The sequence below is a fragment of the Rhipicephalus sanguineus genome, chromosome 5, assembly GCF_013339695.2.
Source record: "Rhipicephalus sanguineus isolate Rsan-2018 chromosome 5, BIME_Rsan_1.4, whole genome shotgun sequence".
Lineage (NCBI taxonomy): Eukaryota > Metazoa > Arthropoda > Arachnida > Ixodida > Ixodidae > Rhipicephalus > Rhipicephalus sanguineus.
Window position 1 is genome coordinate 31,753,524 of NC_051180.1, and position 22,068 is coordinate 31,775,591.

Below are 22,068 nucleotides of genomic sequence, written 5' to 3' on the forward strand. Positions count from 1 at the left end.
TATCTCATAACCATATTTTCGCGTGTAAAACAAAATATACGGTATTCACAACGTGCTTTAAGTACAATACTTGATTCATTCGTACAGAGGATGAGTAAAAGTCTAAAAACAAACGTTCGCGGTATTTACAGAGCATATACCCTCACTCTATCAATCGCTTTTCGCTGACCTAAAACATCCATCATCAACATTTGGCGTTCCTTTTGTGTGAATAAAAACCTGGCAAAAGAGCATAAAAGTGGCCACGGCACCTTTCCGCAAATCTTCTATGGTGCGCTTTTTTTTCCTGATTTGCCTAAACTATTTTAACGCGAGTCTAAATGTATTTGACTCCACGTCACATTGGCAAACAGCAAAAGCAACCGGGCGCAAAAAAAATGGAAAGGTATCCATTGCGTGTAGTGATGAGTAAAACCAAAAACGCGAATTACGTGTAGTTAAAAAGACACGTCGTTTATGAACTTAGGGGACTAAATGTAGCAATTTTCACTTTATGAGCGAAAATTAATCAGAATAGCCAATGTGAGATCTAGGAATTGATTCTGAATCTACTGCCGCTCATTGAGAAGTTCACAGAAAGCTACGTAGTGCGCCACGGTATGGTGCTTTCGCTATCCATCAAGCAAAAATTTTCCAAGATGTCGCAATTCCTAGCCAGAAAAGATATGGAATAGCTTCAGTAATCTGAAGAGAACAACTTGAACAACCAACGAGGAACAAAGATGATGATTTGTTTAAAAAATGGTAGTTCGGACCAAATTTACGTTTTAAAAATATCTGAGCAACAGCTTCAAGACCACGTGCTGCTTTAGTGTCGGGCTGTGTTTTTGGCCACCGTCAAATAAGAACCTGCGCTACGCACTCATGGGTAGCCGCAGGGTGCTCTTTCAATCAAGAGCTGACTAGTAGATTTTACTTCGCTCCTCACAATCTATTTTTCAACGGGTAGCCATATGGGTATATGTTAGCTTGCCATACAGGAAGTCCTATTGAATCTACGGGGGGAAAACAAAAGATAATAATACGAAAGAAATTCGATATACACGAAAGAAAACAGAAAAGGAAGATAAAGACATCATACTGTAATGGCGTGAGCTGCAGTGTTTTGCACTTTAAGCAATCTCCCAAGCATAACGAGGTGCAAAAGCACTTTGGAAGAAAAAAAATATCATTTATGTTAGTCCTGCGCGCGGGTTATAACAGCGCTTGTCCTGTTATAACGCTTGCCCTGTGTGTGTCTATGCTTCGTCCCCGTGTCATTTTGCGCTTCTTAAATGATAACAAGTCTGTCCCTGAGCACTATTGCATTGTATTCGGGAAAGCACTAAAAACGTGGATTGTGCTCAGTACTATTCACGTAAGTCGTCCAACAATATAATACACTCCGCTGGTTTCTTGGCGCAACGTTCGGAGCAGTAATTGTAACATGTCAGCACCATTCAACGTTGTTCCTCTTTAGCGGGCTCCGATAGCGCAATGTAGATGACCTCGTCTTGCAGAAGGAACTTCGCTGCTGAATTAAAGCAACATCCATCACATGTATATGCCTCGTCTACTATAGGCAAAGGGACCGTTAGCTTTTGTTCCTAGTGCGTCATAAACTTAGGACAACGAGGGTGCCACCCTTGCACTGCAATAAAGCAGCAAACAATAGTTTGTATTGTCACATACTTGGCTCTGCAGAACTTAATTACTCATAGAGCTCTGAGCTGCCTTGCTATCAATGCTATTGTCTGCTCTACGAATCCTTGTACATGCAGTGATACACGTAGCTATACAACTATATTTCTCTATAAAATTATACTGAGGTTTCGTTGTCATAGTAGGCTTACGTCCTGAAATGTCCAGTTTCTTTACGGTGTTTTCTATTGCTGCCTACCATGTGTGTTAGCAATTGCAGTTACAAACCTGTTAGTCAGAATGAACAGTATCAGACTCACTATTAGTTCTTGCACATTCATTTCTGATATAGCTGAACCTTACTTCTTCCTTCGTTGGGGGCGGGGGGGGGGGGGGCGGAGCGGCGTAAATCGCAAGAAACAATCAACGGAATGATATAGTTACTTATGCAGATGGAGGTATGACAGCGTAACGGTATTGCACTTTTGTAAGTTGACTATTTAGACAAAAGCCATGCAGATACTTGCGCATTAATAGATGCCACTAAATATGAGTCACACTGGCTGATACGTTGAGCAACAAGATGAACAACGGTTGCTAAAGCGGCTTATTGCGCGTACACCACGAATGTTCGGTGAGCGACTCATGAAATCAAGCCCTTGCTAGGACAGTCAGCAGAATGTAGTGTAACGTGTGCAGCTATGACGCACTTCACGAAAGCGTTCGCTGCAGACGCTCACAACACCGAGCAGTTCACATCTGTTCCGTCACGAACACAAACTTCTCGAAGAAGGCACGTCCACGAAGCACTTCTAAACGCCGTATCACCCGGCATTGTTAAATGTTGAGCTGGTCTTCGTATATGGCAATCACGCACATAATTCCGACGCCAGCCAGCACTCCGATGTTCTTGACGATGAACATCTTGAAAGGACTCTTCCCTTTGTACTGCTTCAGCTCGGGCAGCTGGAAAAGATGAAAACACGGAGCCGTTGAGCAAGGAGGTTGCAATTTAGATGAGATGGACCAAACAGTATTTGTTATTAAGGTCAAACATTATGAGCAACAGAACGTAGTACGAACTGACGACTTAGAATTACAGGAATTTCAGCACATTGGCAGCAATCACAAGTTGCTTGCACACAGAGAGAGAGAGAGAGAGAGAGAGAGAAAGAAATGTTTTAATGAAAAGCTGGAGATGTTTGCCTGGCCATTCGCCTGACATGCTACTCCAGGTGCTGGGTGATGATCATGATATATACACTGATAACCACACACACATACATAGACTACACTGTTTACAAAGTTTCGCCCAGGCTTGTGGCCCGCAAGAAAGTCAGCAGCGCTTTCGTGGCGCGTAACGCACAGGGTGCTGCTTTGCCATGAGCCCAGAATGTGCCGCAGTTTGCATTGTGAAGGGCTACGTGCGTTTGTTTCGTGATAATTTTTGTTCACACAGCTGCACAAACGCGGACTAACGAAAAGGCAGTTCATGATGTCCTTCTCACTCAAACTTGTCCCTGTTTTCATGCCCGCATATCAGCTACATAAGTCTTCAATCTACTTGATACTAACTTGTAACGTATACAACGAATAGTAACGCATATTCCGACAAAAACTGTTTGCAAGCTGTAGCGTAAGTATCATCAGCTGATTTGCATTTAGTTTTTTCGCAAATTGAGGCATTAGGTGCTCGAGGAAGCTACACTCTTATTCAAGTCCCGTATAACGTCCGGCACATAAGCGGCCCACTTTTATTCCACCACAAGGTACTCCATATAAGCGGCCCTTCAATCGCCATTAAGCGTGACAAATTCTGCGGTGACGGGCTGGGCCCGCTATATGCGGCCGCGAGCGGACGCAACGCTTATATGGAGCCCGGGCTCATTGACGCGAAAATTTCTCGAGCGGACGCAACGCTTATACAGGGCCCGTTCTTTTATGCGGGAAATTGAGATCGGCGCCGCGGCGAGAAGCGAGAGAGCGCCGAGCGAGAGTGCTCAAGGCTCGAAGTCCACGTTGACGTCGTGTAGTGTTTCCTGTGTTGGCACCGGATGCGGCCGGTGAACTCGAGATACAGCAAATACAGCCAGCGCCTCCCTGACCGTGGCAATCGTATCAGATTTCGTGCGAAGCACGTGCGTTGGAAACGCAGCGGCCGTGCCGAGTTACGTCAGTCGCCTCTGCTGCCTCGTTCGCCTCGCACCGTTTTTGTTTAAAGTATACAAGTTCGTATTGCAGACGTGCCTTTGTTTCTGTTTACTGGTGAATACGCAAAATTATCACGCAAACAACGCCCGCGACGTCTACAAACTCAACGTGCGAAGGAAGTTTTCACCTTTGATCGCGTTCTCTCCCTGCTCACGCTGCTGATTTATCCCCCCTGCAGTTCTCTCTCCCATGCGCGTCGAGCGGTGTCCGTCTCTTTTGCGCCCGCTCCTTGCGTGGTCTCTCTTGTTTTCATTGAGAAATCGGTCCCGCGATCGTCTTGGCGTGCTTCAACGTTTCGGCAGTGCCGATCAGGCCCTGCTGCGTGGGATGTACACCTCGACCAACGTCAAAGGCATTCAGAGAGGAGCGTGCAGTTATGATGGCACGTGTGAGTGCAAAGTGTGTCAGTGTGATGTGAGTGTGAGTGCATCAGAGTGCTCGCGTACAGCCGCCAGCCAGGGGAACCAGGCATGCCACATCAAGTTGCCTGGTGCTCCTACTGCGGGCACTGCCCCGTGAACCATGCATGACTGGGTGAGTTTATTTCGATGCTCCCAATCTTGTGTTGTGCTGTTAGAAACAAGGCACCGCTCCTAACGAGTCTCTATAGATCTGTGAAAGGCGCATCGGAAGAGCCTCTTGCTCGGACCTTTTCTTCGAAATGCATGAAGGTCGCAAATGGTCAGAAAGCGAAACACTGTTGATCACTATTATGTGGTTCGCGAATCAAGAACGATATCAAGCAGCATCTGCAATTGTGCACCTGAAGCGGATCTATCTCTCATATATTGCTCAAAAACGGAATCAGTATTTTATTTGCATGACTATCGTAAAACGTTCATAAACAATGTAACTATTTATTTGCGTTTAGGTACTGCAACAGATATAACTTAGATATTTGTTTCTGGTGGAGAGTTGATAAATTACAATTAAGTCTATAGCTAGCTCATTCCATTGAAGAATTTTCTTTCGCACGACAATTTTGTCACAATTATGCAGCAATTTTCGGCGCAGCATATGAAATTAAAAAAAAAGCTATTCTATGTCTGGCCAGACGACAAATACATCTGTTTGTCAAGACCACGTTGAAAGGAGATATTCAGGGTAATTTTACGCCCAATTATGCTGTATGCAAACACAAAATACTTTTGAATACAAGAATGTTTTTCTGCAAAAGAGCCTTAATTTCAATGAAAGAAAGACAATATTCAATAAGCATGTGGTTGCACCACTCTCAGACGTGTGTATTGACAGCCGAAAGGACCTGCAAAATTGTGATATTAGTCTATATACAACAGCACCATTCACTGCATGCATCTGTGTACACAAAGTGGGCCCTTTGAGTCTGCTAAAGTACTCTGACATTGACTTTGAATGTAATTTGTATCATTCACTCAACGAAAGATTATATGTCAAATTTCAGTATTAGAACATCCATGTAGATTGAAGTTTGTTTCCTTGGTGCTGCAAAGAATATTGATACTAGCCTATGTGTAGCCACCTTACATGCGTAGCCACCTTACATGATGACTGAGAACTGCTGTGTGTCCTAGTGTGGACATGGCCTTTAGTTTTTTCAATGTGGACTCTGTCGTTACGTCCACCTTGTTTGTAGCAGAGTTCCTTTTCTGCCATTGAATAGGGTCCAGTCAATTCCTTTGTTTAAAATAGTTTAAGATAGTTCAACTACATCTCTATTCACAAAGGCGTAGACACATAAGCAATCATGTAAGTCAATGTAGGCAATCCATTCGGGCCTTTTTGAATGTCCTGTGGTTCTTCCATTTCCCAACAGAAACAGAAACCAGGTATTTCCAGGTTTGCCCTGTGAGCGTGACACTACAGCACTCAAGTTTATTGCAAAAGGACATGCCCAACACACATGCCATCTGTCACCACCTATGATATGTCATCACTGAGAGGTGGCTTCAGCCTACTATTGAAGCAAGCCAAGGCTCTGGTTTCCATAACTTATGGTCTCAGTACACTCATTTGGCTGCTGTTTTTACCCGTTTTCATGGAACAGATATATGATATGAACATTGCGTGCGAAACACAAAGAAACGCTTGCTTATACACTTGTGAGATCTGACCTTGTACCTGTGGCTGCTTTGAATGCATTAGCAAAATTTCAAGCAGTGGCACCTATAGCTGTCTATCGGGGTTGCTGAAACTGCTTTATTTACTGTGGCATAAACCACGCCCATAAAAATCTCAATTTATGCACGGTTTTGCATATAAAGCTTGCAATATTTTAGTGCTGGCATTCATCCATCCACTACCTCTGAATTGTTAGCTTTTTGTATAAAGATGTGCTGTGCAGAACATAAAACACATATTAGTTTTTATTACTTTTTTCCAGTATCTTGCAGATGTCCATGGGTTGCCAGGGCCCATGATTGTTTGGAGCTTGGCAACAAAGCTTATTTTTTGTGCTGAGGACGAGCGTGTTACCCTGAAAGATGACTGCACGCTTGAGAAGGCACTTTTCTTGTGTTTGACCGTACATAACATAAAGCATGTTACCTGCCCGTCTGCTTTCGCCCAAACATTGGGACTAATTCAAAGTTTGCTTCACAAGGAAGAGAGTTTTCCACGTTGCTGGGCAAGCAGTAAACTGCTGAAGATTCTCGACAAGCTCAAGGACAACGCCTAATTTATGTTCTTTTTTGTGCAGTTTTATTTCATTTGTGTGTTTTTTGTTACATTGTTAGGCTGGGTAGATAAGGCTGCTGGCTAGCTGAATTTTCACAAACTTTAGAGACACTTAAGTTCGTTTTATGTCCATGCACTTTTCAATGCTCTTTCTTTTGAGGATACCTGAGTAGCAGGTACACTAGCATTGGAATATGCGCCAGACATCATGTGCAATAATAACTGTATGTGTGTGTGTGTATGTGTGTGTGTGTGTTCGTATATACATATTCATTGTTCAATTTGTAGTTTTCCTCGAAGTATAACATACACAGTCATCATATTATTTCTGATGCATGTACTATGGAAAGTCCTATTTATTAGGGCATTATATTAACATATCACTTGTCGTTCATGCATAGCTGATAACCATGCTTTGAAATTTTATTAGCCACTACCTACAGAAAAGCTGCGTCCTCAAACTTCAGGCCTACTAATATAGAGGGTATCTAGTTTACGTCATACATTTGTGATAAATCATAGTACGTACGTGCACTACACAGCTCATGATATAGAACAGAATTTGTTTCACGGTGTATTCTACTCATATATTGCAAATTAAGTGCCAGAAACAGGCAGGAAGCACACCTCAAGCCCTTCGTCTGTTTCCAAGGCTACATATATGACGTCGATCAAGGCCCACTTACTTTCAATACTTCTTTGTTACTCTAGTCAATTCTGTGTTATCTTATTGTGTTTAAGTAAAGTTATTATAATTGAAGGCATTTAGGTAGCTCCTGCCATTTATGTGGTGCAATTTTCTATGTATGTATTGACCTGCACTTTGCAAGAAAGTAGAGTTTTTTCTACATATAGGCGTGCTGAAACTCAAGCTAGGTCATTATCAATTCTAGTCGGATGAGAAGGCCTGAAACCACTAAAGCATAGAAAAACAACAATCGTTCTGTTTAATTATTTGATCACCTCTTTCGCAGTTGTTTTTTTACCTTGTTTCTGTAAAAGTGTAAGATTCACTTATTAGTTTACAAACGCTGTATTGGTGTATACATTGTTGCTCAGTTTTGTTTGTAATTGAAAATAAAATATGTCAAACTACAAAAGTGTGCACTGTGTGTTCAGGCTTACTGACTGTGCAAATAGAGGTAAGTCATGCTGTTCGGAAAAAAAACTAGTTAAGTTATGCAACATATTTATAGCTGTTACTGTCTAGAGAAGGACACAGGTGACTTGTGAGATCACAGGGCCAGTGATAAGATGCGTGATTAAAGCATTGCAGAATGCATCAATCCATGCATGCAGATGATGGTACCGAGAGTCGCATAGCAATTGTGGTCATTACTGATGGAGAAACTGGTTAGGAATTTCAACTGAAGAGTTTTGAATGCATAAACTATATATGTCAGAATGATACATCCATTACAATGCTGCATTACTGAACTTGTAAGACTGTTCATAAAGAAAATTTTTATTGATAACCTGATAACCGATAGGCCACTGACTGCTTTTGGGGCACAACTGCAAGGAAAGTGCACACATTCAAGGCCAAATTGCTAAGTAGCTTGCAAGAAAATAACAAGTGGACTGTCCCCTTATTTGTTTTGAAAGGATAAGTTCATGAGATTCAGTTAGCTTAATCTGATCCAATAACAGCTTTGAAAACCACTTCAGAGGAACTACTGCCGAGGTCCTTTAGGGGGCCATTATGTTCACAGGTGCTGAAATGGAATACGTGGAGGTTGAGAATTGAGCAATAAGGAATATGGCATATATTTTAGGGTGATTTTATTATTACATTAATTATTTAGTTGACACAATGCCCTATTACTCCAACAATAGAACATATAGGTGAAGAACCCTTACGATACATCCTATTGTATATGTATTGACGTGTGTGCTCTGCAGGCAAGAAAGACAACGGGGACATCAGTGAACATCAACGTCTAGTGGGTCTTCGGGATTTTGCCGAAGACATCATGTTTGTCATTCATGGTGAATCGGCAGTGCAGCCACACATGGACATAGGAAAGGAGGTACACAACACAGTGCTATGTTTCGTGTACCTTTCCTCTGTCCGTGTATGGTTGTGCTGCCGATTCATCATGAAGGACAACCAACTAGCCCAAGTTTCAGTCTTGTTAGACATGTTTGTGCCTGCTATTTTTTTTGTGTCAACAAGCTGTCCTCCTACTCTTGTAGAACTTCTCACTGTCTTGTGTTTGCGTTGTACCGTGACAATATTCTCTATTTTTTCTCTCATGGCTCTGCATCTCATTGTTCTGCTTAGTGTACAGCTGCGCAGCAGCATAACATGTTCCTTCATTCAATTAATGCACTAAATACTGGCATGGGTACTCGAAGAAATGGCACAAAATGTAACAACAATTAGCGGTGCGAGATGAAACACCTAAATGCCACAGTTCTACAGTAATGGGTAAAGGGAAGGGCTTGGAGCAGAGAACAGAAGATCATGAAAATAAGGGACCCATGCATACATAATTAAATACCAGTCTGGCACAGTGATGGATTTGGACTCAATGCCTGACTAACTTATTGTAAAGAAATGTCTCAACACTGCAAGGGAAAGGCCATGTTTTGAAATGGTGCCAGAAAAAGAACAAATACAATTCAGGTCTCAACATTTAGTGAAGGACAAATCTAGTACAATATGTATATGCGAATACCCTTTATGTCTGACAGATGTTGTGCCGTGGTAAGTGCCACGGAAGGGGGCTGCATATAAAGGATAATATAGAATTGATCACTGGGCAAGTTCGTAATCCATGACTACAAAGAACTGCGCGAAATAAACTGGCACAAGGAAGACGCTTGTCCATGCGTCTCCTTGTGTCAGTTTATTTCGTGCAGTTCTTCGTATCAAAGAATAACAGCTGCACATTAGACATGTGTATGTCTGCATGCTTTTGTGAGCCACCGCTATATGAGCTGCTAAATCTGAAAAAAAGCTGCGACACTTGTGCTTCAACTACTACAGAATGTTTTTGTGTATAGCTAGTGTTGGTACTGGCAATAAATTTTGAATTCTCAAGCACAGTTTGTATTAGCTGCTGTACTAGCCAAAGCTAAGGATGTTGCATGACAGATGATATTTAAATAAAAGTGCACGCAAAGCTACATGGTATGGAACAGGGGCTTAGCCAGGGTGGTTTTTCGGGTGATGGAGGGGTTCAACCCCCCCCCCCCCCCCCAGAAAAATTTTCCCTTTTTGTTTGCGTATATATACACGCACACATACAAACACATGCACGAACATACATAAAGTATGGTTGAACCCTCCTCCCCCAGAAAAAAATTTCTGGCTACGCCCCTGTTATGGAACATAAGGGAGGTTGACTGGGACACGTAAAACTCAACACTTATGGGTGTGCTATTTGCGTGAAAGCGTGCTTTTTATTTGCAGCTGTTACTTGCAATTATGACACGTATTGAGTATAAGAATTGTTCCTATATATGTACTATTTAGTATTATACGTTTACATGTCGCGTCCCGTGATCCGAATCAAGCAGGATGCTACTGACTGCACATTTTTAAGACAGGCGATTATTTATTCCTAGAAGTCAAGATTACTGCCCGAGTTTAGTCACTTTTAGCATTTTGCTAGTTTATACATTAAAGCGTCGTTAAGCTCAAAGCATACTCGACTGGATCATGTGGAGTGAAGTAATACTGGCCCTTGTCGCCCAGATCACATCTCGTAGCCAAGGAAACAATCACTTTCACTCGTCGACAACGGATGGAATACGAAAACAACCTTCAACCTGCCATGTTCCCCAACACAGAGCCTCCACCAGATCGCTCTTCGGCGCTGATATGCGGTCAACTGAGGCATGTTGTAGAGCTTAACATTCATGAACCGTCAAGGTGCGAAACAAGTGCATATTTAATTTGGGGTTCTTATTTAGATTTAACAGCACCCATTAAATATTAGAATGTCTCAAGTTAATCTTTGCATTATTCAGTATAATTGTTCACATGATCCTTCTGAATCCTTCAGGCCACTTCTGACTTTTGAAGAAATAGCATGGTTTTATCCTTGAAAGCTGGATCATATTGTGACTTCATTCGATTTCAAGCATTGCTAGCTTCTTTTGATGCTACGCTTGGCAGGAAACGTGTGTTCTAACGGGTGATGCAAGCGATTTCATGCGTGCTCTTTCCGCGCCAGTCATGCACTACGTTTCATCGTTTGTGGAAGCCAAGGGGAGCATCACTTCCAACTGTCAACAACAAACGAACCACGAGAACGAAAAACCTCAGACCCGCCGTCCTCCCCAGCATGACCATTCCACGGCATCGCTCGTCGGCGCCGTCAGCCTCGAGCTCGGGTGACTGCATTCTTTTTCTGAGAAGGCTCGTTGTTCTTTCGACTCAACAACAACGTTTCCTTATCGTCTATATATATTCGGGGAGAAATGAGCGCGTCCGTTCTGAAAGCTGGTCCGTTGCCCCGTACGCGCTGCACTACACCAAACCCATCTGTTGCGCGAATAAGCGATTATGTGTTTTAATCAGATTCCCTGAGATGAACCTCTGCACAATACTGTCCGTATAAACGCACTGACATCAACACGACGCTCGCGAAGGACGTGGGAGACTACTTCGCCGAGTGGAGATGAGATCAGCTGACTTCCACCGCGCGTCAAACATCGCAGAATACTGTTCTTTGGCGGCTGGTTGCACGTCAGGGCACGTTTGGCTGCTGTATGATGCCGGCAAATGGAAATGCACTCGGAAACGCGTCGTTCATGGTTCACCTCTGTCTCCGTGCGGGATGCGCAAGCCGTCGGACGAGAAACATAATTCCACACACAAACTAATTGTGACTGCCCGCGAGGGTTCGCTTAAGGTCGTGTACACCTGTGTACACGTATACACGCGCATATATACGCGAACGATGCATCTCACATATGCAAAATTATAGCGTTGTAACCGATCATAAAATCGTCCGAGATAACGTGAAGTGCATATATAAAGCCGCGTAAGTCCACCCAGATCGTGTGGTGCGGTGGCGTAGTGGTTACAGTGTCTGCTTGTCACGCGGTTGGCCTGGGTTCAAATCCCCGTGGTGGAGTGTGTGTGTTGATACATGGTTTATGACTCTGTGCAGTGTTCTTGTGATGTGTAAATGCATATTCGTGAGTTCGAAGGCTGAAAAGAACAAAAGAAAGAAAAGAGGAACACTGCACGATCAAACAAAATGTAGAAGAATTTCTTTTTTTTTTTTTTCTAAAAATATGCGAAAAGTACCACATATATTTCGACCGCATATTGAGCCGTATATAAGCCGGACAGATTTGACCTGAAATACCGCTTAACCAAATCGACGGTATGCGTTACTTTAAGCGGTCACTTTTAAATGGCCTTCTTGCAACGAGATGGACTCGGATATGGAAGAGCCGCATAAACTTAGGCCGCATAAGAAAGAGCCGTTTAGCCAAAGGCCGCATGAAGAAGGGCCGCATAATAGAGCCGTATAAGTAGGCCGCTTAGAGAGCCATTTATAAGCGTCGTAAATTTGACCTACTTTCCGCCTTATATGCGTTGTTTTAAGCGGTCGTTTGCTAAGAGTGTACTAATCTGATATGATGAGCATGAGTCGGTATCAAACCGACCCTAGTATATAGATAGACTGTTCACTGATTTTCTGTTCCAGCGGCGCTACGGAGATCAAATTGTTATTGTTGAAAGCGTGAGGAGGCGAAGTCGTTCAAAAACGTGCAATCAGATGCTGTTAATTGGCAAGTGCTCTGACTAGATCACTTTTGGAAACAACAGCAAAAGAAAGTAACCGGCACCGAAGTCATTAGATGACATTTAAATTACTACCACCTAGTGCTAATAACCATACAATGATGGAATGAATACCGTTAACGAGGCTGCAAATGTTCCACTATGGTAACACAAGTCCTTATGTTCTGTCTCATTGAAGGAATGTTTTCAGACACTTTCCAAAGCGCTTTGGCAAACCAGACAACGGAAATATATTTCACTTGACACAGCGTTCTATGGAGATAGTAAACACATCGCTGTAGTGGAGTTCATAAGACAACGCACTTCGAGCAGTGTATATATCCTTACCATGTCTACGAGCGCTACGTAGAGGAAGATGCCCGCAGTGACAGTGAGTATCCAGTCTCGCGCCGCTACCTCTTCGCCCAGCAAGAATCCCGCGTATAGGCCAGCAAACGCCGCCATTGCCGACAAGAAGTTGAGCAGCAGCGCGCGGCGGTAACCCAGCCCGGTGGAGATGAGCACCACGAAGTCACCTGGAAAAGGGGAAATGCTGCTGTTGTAAGTGCATGCACGTAAATATCACGAGCTATCAAACTTTAAAATAATATATTGTTTGATCCAGTATATATAGCCCCTGTATGATGTCCCGGTTGTTCACTGCACCATTTTATCCGGAGACTGTATAAACAATGCCATCCTTTTTTTTTTAATTAGCCACACCTGGCGCAGGATATGTGCAGTTAAAAAAATAACAAAAATGATCACGAAACAAATACACGTAGCCATTTGTGATGCAAACATTGCTGAGCTAACGTGAACAGGTACGCGTTCACGATGTGCCGTTCGGTCCCCCAAAAATAAATATTCGTTAGTAAAAATATTACTAAGTAATTTTACTTTTTAAGTTTAGTACAAACCTACTTCACTTTTCTACATAATCACCGTTAACTTCTAAGTACGTTTCATACCGCTGCAATAGTTTCTTTAGTCCCTCTGCATAGAAGTTCGCCGCCTGGGAATTCTTTGCTGTTTGAGTTGGTCGGTAAGCATTCTTGGTACCCACCTTGCACACTCTTTGTGATATCCGAGCTTTTCAGTTACAGTCGTGCAAATTGTAGTGCGGCCAATAAGAGGAAATTCATCCGACAGACCACTAACTGTCCGTCGTCGATCTAATCGCGATTCCCGGCACACTTGTTGGACAGTTTCATAGGTCTGGATTCTGGCCGTTCCACTCCGCTCTTGGTCGTGCACATTTGTGCGGCCATTTGTGAAGTCTCGACACGATTTTACGACCTTTACTTCACTCATCACTTCATGTTCATAAAATAGGCACAACTCCGTATAAACTTGAGAAGCTGATGATAACCTTGCAAGCAAAAATATAATTACAGCTCGCACTTCACAACAGGCGCGAGCAACAATTTTCGCTGGCATTGTCTTTGTATTCCTCGACAAGCAGATGACTACTGAGCCAGAACAATAACTTCAGTACCTTCGCGAAGAATTCAACAGGTTGCGCTGCACAAATAAATCTCTATTGTTACGTGTAAATATTTAAATATTAGCAAACGGCCCTTACTTTTTGAATAACCCCGTAGTAACGTAGATATATCTTTTTGAAGGTTTCTTGGTTTGATTTGTTCAAGTCGTAGGCCTGTGCGCAGAGTTCTTCCTGCATTGGGGGTAGGTGTGGAGGAGGAGGGTAGCGAAGTGAGTGAATTTTCACCGCAGCTCCGCCCACCCGAACCCTCTTACCAACCTCCTCTCATTGAGGCCCTTACGATCAGAGCGCAGTAAAAAGACGAGGTATTACACGGGGGTAGGGGGAGGTGGGGGGGCTGCCCCCTGTGCGCACGCATATGGTTCGAGTTATCATCCAAACATGTTCCGAAGAGTTAATAGAAGCATAAAATAAGCAACGAGGTACTTCCTCACCAAACTCGTGTGGAAGCTCGTGGCAGAATACGGCGAGAGATGTCGAGAGGCCGCTCTTCAGGCCCGACGAAAAAGCAGCGCCAATGGCCAAGCCATCAGCAACGTTGTGGATCGCACCACCGATGATCACCATTGTTGCCAGCGTTGACATGCCTGCGAACCACATACCTAATGTCAGCACATAAATAGCAGAAACTATTACAAAAGAATGTTTAACATTGAGGCTAATTGATATGTTAACGAACGTCTATGATCGAGGGCGGCCAAACTATATGGCTGCATGCTTGTTGCGGAGGCTGCCACCACTTCCGCTTTCAGTAGGGGGAAAGGCTCATCGCGCAAAATATGCACGCTGTCAAGAACTCATATTTCGCTGTATTTTTCCTAAATTTTATTTATTTGCTTTGTCAGAAATTAGTGGACATGCTGCAGTGTCCTCGTAGACTTCGAACCATAAACAGGTACATTACGCAGCAGATATTATGCCCAGATATGTATGCTTATCGGAAATCGAAAACGTAAATACAGAGCGCCCATACCACACAATGATAACGAGATTGTGCTGAAATATTGAGCGCTGGAAGATACCGTGGCGTCGCCTATTGATCAGAATTCTAATAACCTGTGAAGTTTCATCACGTGCAGAGCGCCTGCTGTGGGGCCGCCGGCATCTACGTCTGGCATAGTATGAGCGCGAAAGCTTGCCTAGTAGTCGCCATTATGTATGCAGGAAATGTTTAGGTTTCGTTTTCCTGTGCGTTGTATGAGAAATTCCTTCGTCTTTTCATGCCAATTTATCAAACTCTGCTGCCTATATTTCCAGCCGCAGAGTTTCATACTAATAGTATGAAAGCACTACAACTATACGCTGTGAAAATTGGCGGACTGGCTGTCTTCTCGCTACGCGAGAGCTCGTTAACTCGACCCACAATGTCGATAACCCTGTTCTAAAGCGAGAGTGCATTCATACCTCATATACGTACCGCAAACTATGCAGAAATGCGAAAGAAGGATCGGTCAAGCACTGTGTTTGTATCACTCCTCATGTGCCTTTTACTTCTCGAGGTCATTTTAAATGATGATTTAAATCGCGAACCCATTATGGTTAGTCCAGCTATTGGAAGGAGTCGGCGCATCTTTTGTTGCAGTAAGCTAGTATATAGTGCGAGCAATAACAGGACGTCTAAGATAATTCCTCAGCCTTTGGTTGCCTTGCTAACGAAATAATACCCTTAGCACAATATTCAAAAGCTATGTGCTGCTACTGTTCTTACCTTAAGTATTTACACATCTAAGACTCCGCCGGTCTATTCAGATATTTGCCCGTTTTCAGATTTACATAGTGTTTTGTCTCTAGTGAGTGTATGAGGTGTAAATCTATTGTCAAGCTCAACACCTCATTGCAACGTGGTTAGGCCGAAAATATTGTAACCGGTAATTTTAGAAATATTCTAATAAGCGTTTTAAAAAATACTTTCGTGAAGTTACATAGTATTGCACAGTTCTCTAAGCCTTTGGGATGAGTGCCTGAGTCATTCCTTGTGCATAACCAGCGGAAAACGGCGATAAATCGTGCGTAGTTGAGGTTTCCCAGCAGTGAGTAACACAGAGAACGAGTGTAGTCTACTGGCGCTCACCACAGCAAAGCGCTCGAGACTTCAGCACCGGAACTTGTGGATTCTCTTCAAGCGCTAACGATGGTGTGCTCGAGCAGTGCGCCTGCAATGACAACGAGAATGGGCAAAAATATGTACTGTATAGATACGACCTCTTCGGCTGATATATGGTTTTTGCAATGAAGAAGTTCAGGTGAGTTCCGGCAACGGTTTCCATGCAGTGGTGAACGGCGGCGTACGACTCCCATCTCTATATCAAATGTATATGCTATGCAACGTAAGCCGGAACAACCAATTTTCTCTTAAACGCAGTAATAACTAGTGATAATATAAATGTCACCTTGCGTATGTCTCATTCAAGGGGACAACCTACTTACGCTAACCGCTAATTTATTATTTTTATTTCTCGCTGTCTGGAGGTAGTTTTATAACTGCCAGCGCGAGGACAACACATCGACTATTGAACAATAAGCACTAATCTCTCTCTCGTCACTTGATGCCGTCTCCGCTTCTTACTTCATGTGTAAGAGACATGGCAGAGCACTGCAAGTGCTGATGACTCAGTTTTCCACAGAAGTAACTTACGTGCACACGAATTTTACCTTACTCCCCCTGTTGTTGTTTTTCTGCCTAAAAGTCCCAACAACAAACAGCAATAACACGTGGCAAAATTACCGTGATCTTCGCTTCACACTAACAATAGTAGAACATATGATTACCAGTTCAATGTTGGACTCCGTCTTTGATGATACTTTTGTCATGTGAAGATCCTCGGGAATATTTTTAGGGAGATGACTGTGCCCGTGACCATCACTCTGCAGAAAAATGGAGGAAATGCTGCCGCATATTCTCGGTTTTTACGCGCAAGAAACGCGCAAACGTTTAAAAGATTACGGTGACTGAATGCCCGGGAAGCAGTAGTAAAGATGCGACATTCGCAGCCCTTAACGTAGCTAAATATATGATATTTGTATCATGTTTCTTAAGCATGAGGTTATATATACATATTATGTAGCAAGGTATACATACCTTCTCGCCACTAAATATGTTGCTCAGAGCCTCAAAGATGAACAGGCCGTATAAGGCCCCTATCAGCCCCAGTTGTTTCCACATGTATTCTGGCACGAGGCTGTCGTGGTCGTGGCCATGTGAGTGTGAGTGACCTTCCGATCCGTGGTCTGAGTCATGGCTGTGCAGGCCAAGTACCTAAACACGGGAGGAAAAGCGACTTTAGTCTTCTCACTGTATATGCTCATTGTACACAGAAATAATTTCCTACTATAACTTTTGAACAGGTGCAAGTAATTCGTAAACAGTTTTCAGATCTGCGCACGTAGCTTATTATAGGCTCTTGAAAGCGCACTTACGTTTAACTTACGACTAGACATTGGCCCTCAACTCCCTCAACTGAAATGGTCAAGGCGCTGAAATGCAAGTTACTACTTTTAATCATCTAAATGTGAGAGCATTTAATTGACTATCGCTGTCCACTCTGGTGGTCATGGTATCTGGCCTCGATACCTCGATGAAAAGAAAATACAATAACATAAACACCTATGGTGAATTCAGCACGGGCCACAGTTGTGTGGTAAGCGAGTACCTATGCTCACTTCCACAACTATGGATAATGGAGGCATGCTACGTGCCACAATAAAATGGAACTGCTTCCGGCGTACGCGCTGTCAAAACGTCCAGGCACATCCAAATTCGTGAAGGGAAGGTTACAGGGACTTTAGAAAAACACAGTGCAAGGAAGGCAAACGGATGCCCTGCCGTGCGCCGTTGAATCGACTCTAATAGCAGTTAAATAAAACTATGCAATGTGAACGAATGTCCCCGCGTAACTTGGGCAATCGTTTTAAGTGCATTCTGCTAGAAGTTTTCAAAGCAATATTAATGCAACAGCGGCTGGTATAAGCTAAGTGAATTGATAAGAGCAAAATATTCTTTTCTCAGAAGCGACCACCTATCCCTGCAGCGAATGCATATTCAGACACGCGGCGTTTAAATTATATACGAGGTCATAGAGTTCGAAATGACCATAGTCTTCCATGCGTCATCAACAAGCGCCACCACGTCTTACCGGTACGGCCCGTCTCATCTGCAGGATGCCAATAATGCGCTCTTAACAATATCGCATGACTGCTCGCCGCTCATATCCTAAACTATTCAGTGACGGTACAAACGTGTCTGCGTTAAATTTGCATGAGTGCTAAAGGAGCACTGGATAGCTGAAACCGGCTGCACGAAATATTGATGATAACGTTGCTGCAGACACCAGCGCTACTAATAGCAAATATCTGAAGGGATGAACGAAACGTTCATATCTTTTTTTTAATTTTTTTACGCGAGATCAAAAGATAACCGCTTATGGCCCATTCTCTTAGAGGCCTTCAATAACTGGCCAGAGACTCCTCGTTCTACGACGTATAATGAATCTCCGAGTCTCACTTGCATCATAAAAAATTGTGCGCAGCACATTACGGAACAGGCTTAGAATGTATGGCGTGGTAGCAGCTTCATTGTCAACGTTACCGTTTGAGTACTTTCCGCTGACTCTAACTCTTTGTTAATATGCCCAAGGTTTCCTTGCGCTCATATTGATTGGCTGTCATTGTTCGCGGAGACCCGGCGCAGTGGTCAAGTGGTTATGGTGCTTGACTGCTGACCTGAAGGTCGCGGGATCGAATCCCGCCCGCGGCGGCCGCATTTCGATGGAGGCGAAATGCTAGAGGTCCGTGCGCTTAGATTTAGGTGCCCGTTAAAAGAACCCCAGGAGGTCGAAAATTTCCGGAACCCTCCACTGCGGCGTCCCTCGTAACCATATCATGGTTTTGGGACGTAAAACTTCAACAGTTGTTATTATTGTTCGTGGAGTAATAGAGACACCGCCCACCTGTGGTATTAGGTGCAGGAACGCGTCTCCAGTCATTGTGCCGAACGAGAGGCCAATGAAGCCCATCATGATGTAATAGTAGGCGTGGCGAGCCAGGCATGGTAGAAGCAGCACTCCCATCAAGGAGCACAGGCTGATAATAAACACCGACAGAGTCCCGTAGCCATACACTGCGACAAAAACACGAGTGCCTTCAAGAGCGCGTAGCGGCCTGCAGGTTTACTGTCAAGCAACTGTGCGAGGGGCGAACCTGTCGAGATTGCGACCCTGCGCATAACCATGTAATATGTTTTGTGATAGCGAGCTGCTGGTGTCGACTGTTGTACTGGTCGGTCTCAGCTTAACCGATGCAATAGTAAAGCTTTGAGGCACTCCTCGCTAGCTCAAGCCCGGAGGAGCAACTAGCGCTTCAGGGTCACGTGCAGCTGGCGGCACAAGCCAGTGGGGCCCTTGACATGGGGTACCGCCCGTCTAGCTCCCAAACTCCTTCCTTTCCCTCAATAAAAGTTATTATTAATAAGTGAAACCTCGGTGATACGATCACGGCTCATACGAATTTCGGGGATGTACGAATTTTTCGTTGGTCCCGGCCAAGGCCCATTGGCCTGCAATGTAATGGAGTACGGTTGTTGCGAACCGATTTTCACTCAGCGACGTGTCATACGAACGTACGCTACCGCCCAGGTACGAAAAGGTGCTTTCCGCGTTATCGAGGAAGGCGCGCCAAGCACGTGCGAGCGCGGCAACGCAAGCGTGGGCATGCGCTCAGCCCCGCCAAATCGTCAAAATCACGGTGTAAAAAAACACGTTTCTTACGGTCCGAATAAACCTTCAGAGGCGCGTCAATGCCTCCGAGATTGTGTGCGCGAATCTTTGAGCCTCTTATGTGCCTCCGTGTGCCTTCCTGTTTAGATTACAGACGACATTAGCGACATGCTTTCTTTTTCTAACGCGTCGATGCGGGCGGCTGTCGTTGTTACTGTGTTTAGGCGTGCTTGCCTCGTGCATCAGACATCCTATGAACGGTGGACGAGGACAGAAAGAAGGCGAGGACGGACTTGGCGAAGGAGTCAGGCCTAACAACGTCAACATGCACGACCGTTGAGGTCGCTCTTCTGCGGGTACGGCCGTAAATCTCCCAGAAAACATCCGCAACACCTCCGCGATAACAAAATTGTAACACAGGACCATGGTTCTATAATTTTTTGGTCTTGATCCATCGCGTCAAAGCACTTCTTTTGTTACTTTTGCTGCAGTACTCCGGTGTCGTGCAAAAAAGCATACTAAAATTTGGAAGGGGCTACTGCTGTAGCGGGTCACAACGCACCTGGTTCATTCATATACGCACGTACGGGCCGTATATTTACGAGTGCTGGTATGATTGCCGACATCTAAAAACTTAACTGACAATCATTCGGGGTTCTTCCTGACGTTTCTGCGGCCCTGAAAAACAATAAACGAAAATGTACGCCAGCTTTCTTCTGTCGCATGTTAATTTTCCGTGCTTTCTGGTGATACGAATTTCGGATGATACGAATATTTTGGTGGTCCCGTGAGATTCGTATCACCGAGGTTTCATTGTATTATTATTATTATTATTATTATTATTATTATTATTATTATTATCATTATTATTATTATTATTATTATTATTATTATTATTATTATTATTATTATTATTATTATTATTATTATTATTATTATTATTATTTGTGCCTAATATGAGGCTCATACAGGCTTCTACGCACTGATGCAGTTCTTGCTAGAAATCACGACGTGGAATGAGAGTTATGATCCATATTTGCCAGTTCCAGCTATTGATATTGGAAAGTACCACATGAAATGCCCAGATGAGTGCTTTCCATGCCTTGTAGTGATTTCCTCTCTTTACAACAATACCAATATTCTGACCAATGCAATGGCTAAATAAGCTTCCAACCAGATGATAACACCGCCATAGTGTTTCGCCAATCGTGCTTGCTCTGCGGGTTTAGGCATGATAGATCGATGCGGACTGGTGATTAGAAAGCTTGCACGGTCACTCACACTCGGCCGTGGTAGGCTTGTGTTCTTCGCGGGTAGTTTGGAGGCACACGTCACTGACAGCTTGCTGTATTAACGCCGGACACAGATGGAAGAACTCGCGCCTGCTAATGGTTCCATTCCCGGAGAATCCGAACTGCCGAATCAGCTCTCGTGGAGTCCAACACTGCGAGAAGATGGAGCAAATGTCATTCTACGCCGCTAAGTGCAAGGGCCATGTTAGCACAACATTTAATACAACATTACTGTGACACTTGTGTTCGGTGTTTACGCATCTCTGAGCGGCAATCTCACGTCACATTCGCAACCAAGCAACTACAAAAAGAAAGAAAAAAGCCTTTCTGTTCTCGCCAACTCTATTCAATGTATCCGAAGTCCTTCTAAGCTTCTAGCCATTCTTTGTTCAGCAACAAAAAAGTTAGCTCGTGTAGCAAAATCAGTGGCCCACACCAGAACTTTTGAGACACATCATCATCACACTTGCAATTGTTTTACAGTACGCAAATAAACTTACTCAAGTATTAACTGTTCTGGATACGTCAGCCACCGTATTTCCAAACAAACCTCGACATTAATCTCTTGAACCACTTTGCAACGAAAGACAGCACCGCCAGTTTACTTGGGAATACACCGAAGCACTTCAGTAGCTCTCCATGGCGATTCCTTGAACGAGCAGTATTTTTTTTCGAAAGTCTGCCTTTTCGAAAATAAAAAAAAGTAATCTGTACAGTTAATTCTGTTAGAGTAATAAACCCCGACAGCACTTGGTTAGAAAGTTTTCGCACTGAAATTTTCGTGCATGGTTAGATAGTTCAGATACCATTCCTGTCAGTGAATTGTGGGGTTATTACTTTTTCTCAGTCTAGGAAGAAAGTAGAGTGAAGGAAGGAACCTCCTTTGAATAAGGGCACCAACGCTGCCAGAAGTATCAATGGTGTAATTTACAAAACTCTTCTTTCTTCATATCATTCTGAGATTGGCCGTCACCGCAGCTGACATCATCTCGCAATTTCCTCATTCGCTATCACAGATGCCTTCAAAAAAACATGGTGAATGTGGATCTTGTTCTTTCAGAGTGCTCTTAGTCTGTTACCTTTTTTCACTGTTTCACTTGGTACCTTGACCTTCCTGCTCTGTGCAGTTCACTGAATGTTGTGCGATACATCAACACAGTGTATAATACTGCGCACAATAAGCTAACATATTTGCCCATTAATAGGCATGGCACAATGATACAGAAATGTCACTGAAATGATGACTAAAAAGTACTATTAAATTGTCGAGTTGATCAGCCGCACATTGTATAACATACCCTGAGCATTTAGAGCTATCCGTGA

At 43.6% G+C, this 22,068-nt stretch overlaps 1 protein-coding gene across 5 annotated transcripts in view; it reads right to left on the reverse strand.

Annotated features, from left to right (window-relative positions):
- Nucleotides 1-824: 824 nt before the first annotated feature.
- LOC119393431 (zinc transporter ZIP10) overlaps nucleotides 825-22,068 on the reverse strand; it is a 103,735-nt gene continuing 82,491 nt past the window's right edge. For all 5 annotated transcript variants that reach the window (XM_037660444.2, XM_049416246.1, XM_049416247.1 and 2 more), the window contains 8 exons: nucleotides 20,735-20,897; nucleotides 18,689-18,858; nucleotides 16,822-16,998; nucleotides 16,512-16,607; nucleotides 15,814-15,895; nucleotides 14,177-14,329; nucleotides 12,584-12,771; nucleotides 825-2,586 (listed from right to left, as the gene is read on the reverse strand). In XM_037660444.2, the coding sequence (XP_037516372.1) occupies nucleotides 2,458-2,586; nucleotides 12,584-12,771; nucleotides 14,177-14,329; nucleotides 15,814-15,895; nucleotides 16,512-16,607; nucleotides 16,822-16,998; nucleotides 18,689-18,858; nucleotides 20,735-20,897 (1,158 nt within the window). In that variant the 3' untranslated portion in view covers nucleotides 825-2,457. The remainder of the gene's footprint in view (nucleotides 2,587-12,583; nucleotides 12,772-14,176; nucleotides 14,330-15,813; nucleotides 15,896-16,511; nucleotides 16,608-16,821; nucleotides 16,999-18,688; nucleotides 18,859-20,734; nucleotides 20,898-22,068) is intronic.